This window comes from Sinocyclocheilus anshuiensis, unplaced genomic scaffold (genome assembly GCF_001515605.1).
Source record: "Sinocyclocheilus anshuiensis isolate Anshui unplaced genomic scaffold, SAMN03320099.WGS_v1.1 scaffold2198, whole genome shotgun sequence".
NCBI lineage: Eukaryota > Metazoa > Chordata > Actinopteri > Cypriniformes > Cyprinidae > Sinocyclocheilus > Sinocyclocheilus anshuiensis.
Window position 1 is genome coordinate 134027 of NW_015560625.1, and position 10749 is coordinate 144775.

Consider the following 10749-nt stretch of genomic DNA (forward strand, 5'->3'; position numbering starts at 1 on the left):
CTCCTCCCAGATCAGCCAGTTTAATGTAGCCCTTACTGCCCGATCGCTCCAATCTGGGACAGCTGAACCTGCGCGAGCTCTCGTCCAAACACCTGTCGCCCGAATCCGTCAGCGCGCTCAGAGACAGGTGCGACCCTGCGACCTGCGCCATGTTGAGCTTTGAATCCTGGGAAAGCGACATCCGTGTCCTTGAGACCTCTGCTTTGGTTTCCACCGCTGCGCCGCAACTCTTCCGCCGCGCCAGCTCGTTCTCCTGCATGTCGCAGTTGTTGAGTTTGATGACGGGGAGCGTGAAGGCCTCCTCGGGTCCGTGATATATGCTAGAAATCGTGTCGGCGAACGACTGGGGGTTCGGAAACACGCTGTGTTTTCTCGCGCACGATGGGCGTCTGTAGTTTCGCGGAGACGCGGGTTTATCGCTCTTCGATTGCATGATGAGGCTGTTGAACGGGACGCAGTCTTTGGCGCGCAAACTGTGAATGTCGATGACCGTGGAGTAAATGTCTCGCAGGTTGATTATTTTGGTTTTCTGATCGCGATCCTCGTGGAGAACCGCGTTGGCGCAGATGAACAGGAAAATCCCGATGCCCATCACCAACGGTCCAAACACTTTGAGGTCATCCGAGTATAAATAACCAGCAAACAGGCTTTTGAAGAAGCCAGATGAGGCATTTGCGCCGTCCGGCTCGTTTGACTTCACTAACTCGTTATTGCTTGTGAGGTTCTCCTCTTTTATTCGTCGCATGAATTTCTCGTTGTTTGCTCTGGGCCAGTATCCCAGTACGGTTATGGCGACGCCGATCATCAGGATTAAAAGCCCCAGCACCGCCACCAGCCCAGAGACGGAGCACAGCTTCACTTTGCCCTTCACCACCACCACGTCGTTCTTGCGTTTCTTCGTGGCTTTCCTCTTCTTCTTGTTCTCCGCGCGGTTCTTGGTTCGCAGCGAGTCCTGGCGCCGGGAAATCCTCAGCAGCCCGCCGGTAGCGATCATCCTGCCTATTGGTTCACGGGGCTGTCAATCATCCTGTGGGCGGGACAGAAAGAAGAACTCGTCTAGAATCCAAGCCTACAAGAAAAATCACAAATGAGATCACAAATGATTTTCCACTACAAATAACACTGATTAAGATACGTTTACTTCAATGACTTTTTGTTTTTTTTCTGAAAAATGTATCAAAATTAAGTAAGTTCATTGTTAAAAAAGGAAAAAAATATTTAAAAAAAATGAAGTTAATTCAAAGACAAAACCAGATTATTTTTCTGACCCCACTGACAGATTATTTTTTCTTTTTAATGCATTTTCATTTATGACTTTTAACTAAGAGTCATTGTGCATCTCAAGTAAATGTATCTTAATCAGTGTTACTTTAGTATCATTGATATACAATATTTAGAATGAGATTTTATTTAATTCTAGTTTGTTTTAGTCATTTTGTGGTGTGTTTTTGTCATTTCTATTATTGTTTAACATATTTATTTTTTATTTAGTTTTAGTTATTTTAGTACTTCAACTTAAACTGAACAAGAACAAGACAAAATAAGGTGACTTTTTTTTGTTTGTTTACATTTTATTTATTTCAGTTATTGTTTTATTTTATTTCAAGTAATCAAAATGTTTAAGGTTTTCGTTTTTGACTCAGTTAACAATAATAACCCTGTTCTTGAATTAAGAATCTTTAGATGTTTGTACTAGAAAGCAGGACAAAAATACTAAGCAAGAAAATCACTTTTGCAGTGTTAATATTTCAGCAATGAGATAAAGTGTGATGAAAAAGACCCCAGTATTCACGTGTCTCAAACTGTGCTCACATTTGCCAAAACACAAAAGTCTGCAATATGAACTCAATCAGTTCTCATCATATGATATGAGCTGCTTTCCACATTCATTTTATAGTCCTGTATTCTTACTGGGTGAAAACTAGTGACTCATATCAGTTGTTATTAATATAACTTTTTCAAAAGTTTTTTAAAAACTGAACTGAAACATAACTGAGAGCTCCATTACATCTCTTGAGATTTAAAAGAGCAACCTCTGAGAAATAACATCTTCTTCTTGCAAAAGAGCCAGCACAGCTTTCCATTATGAAGCAAAGCTGACCTATTTTTTGCTCAACATGTTGCTTTTTTAATTACGATCTTTTATTAACACTGCATCTGTTTTTAAGAACACATGCAGTTATTCTCATTTGTTTGTCATCAGGGTTTGAAATTAACACCCGCCAACCCGCCAAATGCGGGTAAAAATCAGCTGTGGCGGGTAACGCTGTCAAATCACTAGCCAATTTGGCGGGTTACTTTTTGTAAGTTATGTTCACTCATTAATTTCTTGGGGAAGTTCATGCAAGCCAAATCTGTGCAGGTTTAGCGCAAATACTGAACTCATTACATTATCGAGAATATTGCAAACACCAAACAAAACACACCTACTACAGAGTGCACGCATCCGCATAAGCAACTACATTAACTTAGTGCACGTAGGCATTTAGAGTGCGTTCTTTCACTGCATGATTCAGTCTATTAATATGCATTAAGAATGATCACATACTTCAAGATAAGGGGGCAGAAAATGTATATAGTTATATCATTTCATATAGTTAATCAATATCACACGAAGAGTGCCGTTTAAAAAAAAAAATCAGCATGGTTACAAATGTGATTTGTGAATTGATTTTATACAACAGTTCAATAAACAATAAGTTAATATCAAGAGACTTACGTTTTAGACACCATGCCTGCTTTTGCTCTATTTCACCAACAAAAACATTCCAAACACAGCCACAGCACCGGTTTGTGTCTCTGAGCAACATGACGGTCTTTTGTTCCTGAATGAGTCAACCATGTAAATGATTCGGTTCAGTCGCAATGACTCACTTATTAACAGTGACTTGCTGCCGCCTACTGGTGGTTTTAATTGTTTTAATTTTACATCTAATGTATCTTTTCATTTTTTAAATTATTTCAAATATCAGTATTCAAAATTTCATGTTTAAAATATCAAAACATTATTTATGCATTTGTAACTGCAGATTAAAGCATGTCCCTCTAAGCTGCATTAACACGTGTAAATACATCCAAATGCCACTTCGTATGGAACTTCTGCAAAGATTAATTTTGTTGATACTGATTTCATTTGTTTAGTATCAGCCTAAATGTATTATTATTATAACTGACTGATTAAATGTAAGAATTTGACTCAAAAGATGATGCACACTTTTAGAAAAAATGGCTTTATAAAAGGTAAAATGCACATAAAAGGTACAAATCAATTTAAACTTATTGGAAAAGATTCATTTACATCACTGCTGTGAACTGATCACACAAACTATGAAATATATCAAAAACGTTAGGAGTCAGCTGTCCACGGTAGTCCTTAAGATATCAGCACAATAACACAGTCAGCAAAATATGGTCTAATTATCTTTATCGATAAAATTCCAGAAAATATTGAGATATTATTTTTTGCCAATATCGCACACCCCTAGTTCTGACACAAAATGATTTGCAGCGGTCACGTTCAATGTAGACAGCCTCAAGCTGTTGGTTTATTTCTGGGTTTTTTATTATTATTATTTTTGTTGGCTAGTAGAAGTTATGAATGGCCAGTAACTTAAAAATTTAGTAGCCAAATTGGCTGGTGAGTGAAAAGGTTAATTTAAATCCTATGATTTTTGTAATTAATTATCAACTGAGAATTTGTTATTCATATGGTCTGGTGGTCATACGGCATATGCGGCATATGCCGGGACAAACTGCGTTCCGTATAGCTTTCATACGGGATGCTTCTTTGATCCCTTAAATACAGGACAATTCTATATAATACGGAACGGTTGGCAGCCCTATCGCAGGCTGCACTCTGTGAATTGTAATTGTTTAAATGAATGTACAGATATGTTATTTACAAGTGTGGGGACTCTAGACTCAAGATAGGCATACAGGTATTTTGCTGGATCAGTGTTTGTGTTTTTGTGTGTTCATTTACATACAGGTCGTTGATGTGTTCATCTGTGCTCCTGGCTGCTGATTGGCTAGAACCAGATATCACAGTATTGATAAACTGTATAAATGCATTCTGAAGCAGCTGTGAAAGAATCAGGCAGATTCTGCTGACAGGCCACAGAGAGTTCAGAAAGGTTTCTTGTTCTGGATTTGAAGAAACTGTTCCTTAGAGCAGTCTTACTGGCTCTGGTTCAGTTTTAATTTACAAACCAAACAGAATTAAATCAGTATTTTAATCCATCAGGCCAGTGCTGCAGCAATGCATCAGTTCATATCCATGATGTTTTCACTGCTAGTCATTACTGGACTGCAGGTGAGTGTTGAGTCCACAGGAACACGTTCTGAGCGAAGCATCGACAGACATTACAGATCAGAGCTGACTGTGCCGAATGGAGGGAGATGGGGGTCGTGGGGTCCGAGGGAAATGTGTCCAACTGGAACGTACGCCGCAGGGTTCAGTCTAAAGGTAAGCTAAGAACTGACTTCATTACAGTAGTATGGGGTTTGTTTAATGCTTGAAAGTGTAAGCTGGTGACTGAGGATTGAAGGTTCAAACCCTTAGAAAAAAATCAACTCTGGAGTTGCGTTTAGTGATTCAGTTCCAGGTATTTCTAAGGAAACTGTACCTGCTCGAGTTGTTGACTGCTTTGCTTAATACTAAAGAAACGTGAAGGTTAGCCCAGGGATTCCCAGCCCTGTTTCTGAAGATACACCAACAGTGAACGTTTTTGATTCAACTGAACACATCTTTAGTAGACATCCAAAATGTGTGATGGTGTACTTCCAGGAACACTAGAGGTTTGGAGTTAAGATTACTCCATTTCTCTTTCTTATGTCTTAGTGTTTTTTTGTTTTGTTTTGTTTTGTTTTTAAGGTGGAAGATCCTATTCAAGGAGATGACACTGCACTCAACGGGATTCGTCTTCACTGCGTTGATCTGTCTAAACTCGTCATCATCGGCTCCTCAAACTCGTATCACAGCTACGCCTCAGTTCAGTCAGATGTAGGCAGGTAATGGGCTAAAGAGTCTAAAGAGTAATAATGTAGCAGGTTTGCAGTTATTAAGAATTGTTACATTAAGAGTACGAGGCAGTTTTTTCATAAGCTAGACAAATACATTTTCTTAAAAATAATGATTCCAGTAACTTAAGAATTTAGTAGCCAAAATAGCTGGTGAGTGAAAAAGTTAGTTTCAATCCCTGTTTGTCATATTTAGTCAATGATCATCAATGATGGAAGCAGATGCTTCATACAGACAGATGGGTATGAAAAACACTCACCATCTGAAATTACAGATATAACAGCGAGTTCCTGACAGCCTGAGGCGGACCTCATTGGATTTCATCTGTTTCTCTCTAGTATCTCGGCTGATAGCATTACCAGCAGCCGCACTCTAAAAAAATTAATCCCATTTAAATTAAACATCATCTGTAAATTCTCAGATTTCACATGCACCGCTTCAAGAACCCGCTTACACATTCCAATCAAATAATCAATTACAGAGGCAGATGACATCGCCTAATCGCACTGACTAATGTATAATTCACCTTTGCCAGCAGGATTTCAATCTGCCTAATCCCTCAGAATTATGCGTGCCGTACAGTGATGTTTGCATGAATAATTCATGGCGTGAAAAGTCTTCAGTAAAACCGTCATGACACACGGCCGGTGGAAATGTCAGCGTCTACGAATGAGAGACGTGAGTCAGACCCCCTTCAGAGAACGTCAATGAGGGCCGACGGGGGTCGTGACGCTTCACAGATGCTTTCAACATCTCCATACTGAAGCAAAATGACAATGATAAACAACAACCTGCGGGAAATTAAACCAAATCAGCCAGATTAAATATGGAGAACTACATTATAAAACTGCAAAATGCATGTTAAATATATCTAGAGACCAGACTTATGCCAGATTAAAGGAAAACACACAGAACACCAAACCAACTGCATAGCAACGCCCTGGTAACCACCAGAACACTCTAGCAACTATTTACAGTAAGAACACTCAGAACACCTTAGCAACTGCATAGCAACACCCTAGCAACCACCCAGAACATCCCAACAACCATATACAGTAGAATCACTCAGAACACAAAGCCAACTGCATAGCAACGCCCTAGCAACCACCAGAACATCCTAGCAACCATTTACAGTAACAACACTCAGAACACCAAGCCAACTGCATAGCAACGCCCTAGCAACCACCAGAACATCCTAGCAACCATTTACAGTAACAACACTCAGAACACCTTAGCAGCTGCATAGCAACACCCTGGCAACCACCCAGAACATCCCAACAACCATATACAGTAGCAACACTCAGAACACCAAGCCAACATCCCAACAACTATATACAGTAGAATCACTCAGAACACCAAGCCAACTGCATAGCAACGCCCTAGCAACCACCAGAACATCCTAGCAACCATTTACAGTAACAACACTCAGAACACCAAGCCAACTGCATAGCAACACCCTAGCAACCACCAGAACATCCTAGCAACCATTTACAGTAACAACACTCAGAACACCTTAGCAGCTGCATAGCAACACCCTAGCAACCACCCAGAATATCCCAACAACCATATACAGTAGCAACACTCAGAACACCAAGCCAACTGCATAGCAACGCCCTAGCAACCACCAGAACATCCTAGCAACCATTTACAGTAACAACACTCAGAACACCTTAGCAGCTGCATAGCAACACCCTAGCAACCACCCAGAATATCCCAACAACCATATACAATAGCAACACTCAGAACACCAAGCCAACTGCATAGCAACGCCCTAGCAACCACCAGAACATCCTAGCAACCATTTACAGTAACAACACTCAGAACACCTTAGCAGCTGCATAGCAACACCCTAGCAACCACCCAGAACCTCCCAAAAACAACACTTAGAATGCCAAGCCAACTGCATAGCAATGCACTCGCAAGCACCAGAACATCCCAGCAGCGACAGGAACACTTATAAAACCCTAGCAACCACATAGTAATGGCCTGGCAACCACTAGAACATCTCAACAACCATATACAGTAGCAATACTCAGAGCACCTTAGCAACTGCACAGCAACACCCTGACAACTGCCCAGAACATCCAAGCATCCACATCAACACTCAGAAAACCTTACCAACCACATAGCAATGCCCTGGCAACCACCTATAACACCCAAGCACCAGCATAGCGACGTGTTTAAACCCACTCAGAAAATCATAGCAACCACCCGGTGTATCCTAGCAACAGCATAGCAACACCCTTGCATCATGGCAGTGAGTTTTGCATGGACACACATTACTGTCAGGAAATCAAAGTGACATGAATCATAAACTCTCTGCAGCTGAAGTAGATGAAACCAACTCGCACTCCAGCAGCCACATGCACTGCATCTGTGGATTTACGTCCTGGACTGAGGAAAAACAAACACAAGGCTTGTCTTAAAATAATGAAAAGGTTGAATATATCGATCAGCATACAGTCATGAAACTGGCATCTGATCTGTCTCCGCAGGTCTGTGTCTTTACACAGCGTGTCCTGATCTCCGTCTCATCCTGCCTGCGCTCGTCTCAGAACAATAAGCACACACTCCCACACGCTCCACCCAACCCACCATACAGCCGATCCATACGGCTTTAATGCCAAAGCCAAACAAACCAAACAATCCCACAACCCTGTTATGAGGCCAGGCATTTTTAGATGTTCTTCACTTCACCTCCCACCGTCTGAGCTCAAAGAAAACGTCAAGCATCTCAGACTTCAACACATTCGACATGCACTTAAAGATGTGCGGATATAGTTCACACAACCTTATTCCACCACAAGAATCGTTCAGATCAAAAACAGTTCATGAGGACGAGGAAATCATGACAGAATTTGGATTTTTGGCTCATCTTTTCTGCTGCACAGTGAAGGGTAGATTACTTTAAAAAAAGTCCATTACTGATTACAGATTACATGATTAAAACTGTAGTTAGAAACATAATCTAGGTTCATTTAGGTAATGTATCCTGACTGCTTTTTAGATTACTTGTTTTAAACGTACCATTAAATGCACCATATTAATAACAAAAAAGCAAAGACAAAAATGGTACAGCATGGACATTTTCGGAAAGTAACCTTTAAAAAAAGGAACAAAAAAAAAAAAGCGTGAATAATATGCAATCATGTAATCCATAAAAAGTAACTGTAATCTGATTACAAGCATTGTATAATGTAATATAATCTAATTATGAGTACTCAATTGTATATATTTTTTTGGAATCTGATTACATAATCCAGCACTGGTGGTGAAGCACCAAAATCCCAGATTATTGACGGACAATAAAACACTAATAATCCTATCTGGCTCTTAATTTGCGGGTTTTGCAGCTCATTTATCACTTACACATCACCTGTTAATCTAGTATGTGCTGACCTGTGTTAACGCCCAGCTTTAAGGTTACCTTGAGAGATTTCCATTTCATTTTTCTTCTGCTGAGCTTGATAATATTAAACTTTACAATGAGTACTCATGCCATTTACTGTAATTATTTCAAGAGGACGTAGATCTTTCGGATCAGTTAATGGTTCAAAATGTTCCTATTCAGGTCAGTGTTCACTTTGCTTTGCAAAACTGCTGAAATGAGATTGTAAGATATTTACATCAATCGGTCTTTCTAATGTTTTTGAAGAGATTCAGCTAAAACAGTAAATCATGCATGCTCACAAAGATGAAAAGCAACATGTGCAAAACGTCAAAATTAGGTCTGAAATTGTAACAGGACTCTATGAGTTTACAATGCAACAATGAAATAGTGTCAATAATTCTGCCAATATGAAGCAATGTAACAATCACATGCATCACTTTAGACATTATCATTTCCATTTGGACGCTCACGAAACCCTTTAACGCGATTATTTCCTCTCAGACAGCGACATAAGGATGATTTAACAAGTGTTTGACTGAAGTCAAAGGAAGGTTTGGTTGTGCTCACCGAAACTGTGTTTGTCCATCAGACAGAGCTCTTCTCCATCACTCTCTCTCGTCCGTGTGTGTGGATCTCTGTCACCTTCTCCAGCACTGATGCTGCTGCTGAGACTGGGATCTGAAGAGAGCAGCAGCTCTTCATCAAGCTCGCGTTCATTGTGTGGCCCCGCCCCTCGGCCAGAGCAGCGGGTCGCGCACTGCGTTCTACTCCCTGCATACTGCATACTGTAGAACAAGAGCTCACTCCCTGCATACTGCATACTGTAGAACAAGAGCTCACTCCCTGCATACTGCATACTGTAGAACAAGAGCTCACTCCCTGCATACTGCATACTGTAGAACAAGAGCTCACTCACTGCATACTGCATACTGTAGAACAAGACCTCGACACTTGACCTCGCTACGTTGCTTGTGTCATTCGAGTGGCGTCTAGTTATCATCTCAAAAATTAAAAAAATATATTAAGAAAGATCAATTTTATATCAAAATGTGTGAATAATCAAATAATAAATCAAGAAAGCAATGTTAAAAATTATGTTCATTACTCACACTGGAAATGTGGCATGTATGGCAAATATATCATATCATGATTTTTTTTCAGGCAGGATCACCATCCACAAAGTTGCAGGTTACTGAATTAAACTAATTTCTCTGTTTAAAGGATATAGCCCTAGTAACAAATAATAACCACCAGAACATCCCAGCAACCATATATAGTATCAGTACTCAAAAAAACCTTAGCAACTGCATGGCAACGCCCTGGCAACTACCCACAACATCCCAGCAACCAAATACAGAATCAACATTTAGAAAACCTTAGCAACCACATGGCAACAACCTGGTAACCACCCAGAACAACCATAAAGCAACATTCAGAAAACCTTAGCAACCACACGGCAACACCCTGGCAACTACCCACAACATCCCAGCAACCAAATACAGAATTTTTAACCAAATACAACATTTAGAACACCTTAGCAACTGCATGGCAACGCCCTGGTAACCATGTAGCAACACCTTAGCAACAACATCCCACAATGTAACAAATAATAACAAGAAAAAAAAAGAATTAAAGATAATTTAAAAGAGCTGCATATTTTGAATAAATTGAGAAATTTTTTTTTTAAATAGTGAACACAACTCTGATGATTCTGAAAATAATGTTTATTTTATACTGCTAAGCAACATGCCATTTACTGAAGTTTTGACAATCCTATCTTTCCTATCTTTGCTTCAGTCTATTTAAAAATGCAATAAACAAAATGCATATGGTATGTGAATCGTAATATGGAAATATATGTCAAAATATAAATTAAAAGTTAATATAAAGAGGTTAGCTTACTCCATTTTTGAGGTAGTTAGTATGTCAGACTCAATTAGCCTACCGAAAAAACATTATAATGATCACTGGGAGAAAGATGATTTAGCCTATTTTAAAAATTTTGCATAGAAACATATATGTCAATTTAAACGAATTCACTTGTTTGAGTGAATGATTCGATGACTCGTTCATTAAGACTTCAGTGGTTAGTTTCTAAATGAATCCGAGTGTTTGAGTGAATCGTTTGAGTGAATGATTCGATGACTCGTTCATTAAGACTTCTGTGGTTAGTTTCAGAATGACTCCACGTGTTTGAACGAATCGTTTGAGTGAATGATTCAATGACTCGTTAATAAAGACTTCTTAAATGAATCAGAGTGTTTGAGTGAATCGTTTGAGTGAATGACTGGTTCATTAAGACTTCAGTGGTTAGTTTCTGAATGAATCCGAGTGTTTG

The 10749-nt window shown here is 39.6% G+C and overlaps 2 protein-coding genes across 3 annotated transcripts in view; one reads left to right on the forward strand and one right to left on the reverse strand.

Moving 5' to 3' along the window:
* Positions 1–9061, reverse strand: part of LOC107681924 (transmembrane protein 200A-like) — a 9270-nt gene extending 209 nt beyond the window's left edge. The window contains exons 1-2 of one of the 2 annotated variants that reach the window (XM_016478298.1): positions 8979–9061; positions 1–1027 (exon numbers count right to left, since the gene is read on the reverse strand). The exon at positions 1–1027 is cut by the window's left edge and continues 209 nt beyond it. In XM_016478298.1, the coding sequence (XP_016333784.1) occupies positions 1–994 (994 nt within the window). In that variant the 5' untranslated portion in view covers positions 995–1027; positions 8979–9061. Of the gene's footprint in view, positions 1070–8978 lie in introns of both variants that reach the window. The other variant, XM_016478297.1, reaches the window with a different exon arrangement.
* LOC107681925 (vitelline membrane outer layer protein 1-like) lies at positions 3932–5029 on the forward strand. Its single transcript, XM_016478299.1, has 2 exons — positions 3932–4465; positions 4874–5029. The coding sequence occupies exons 1-2, from the start codon at positions 4259–4261 to the stop codon at positions 5012–5014; spliced, it is 348 nt and encodes a 115-aa protein (XP_016333785.1). The 5' UTR covers positions 3932–4258; the 3' UTR covers positions 5015–5029.
* Positions 9062–10749: the final 1688 nt, after the last annotated feature.

What these genes read in the sequence shown, in the direction of transcription:
- LOC107681925 (XM_016478299.1), top strand. Translation starts at nt 4,259, where the DNA reads ATGCATCAGTTCATATCCATGATGTTTTCACTGCTAGTCATTACTGGA. An exon ending in CCGCAGGGTTCAGTCTAAAG is followed by an intron (nt 4,466 to 4,873) that starts GTAAGCTAAGAA and finishes TTTGTTTTTAAG; the next exon opens with GTGGAAGATCCTATTCAAGG.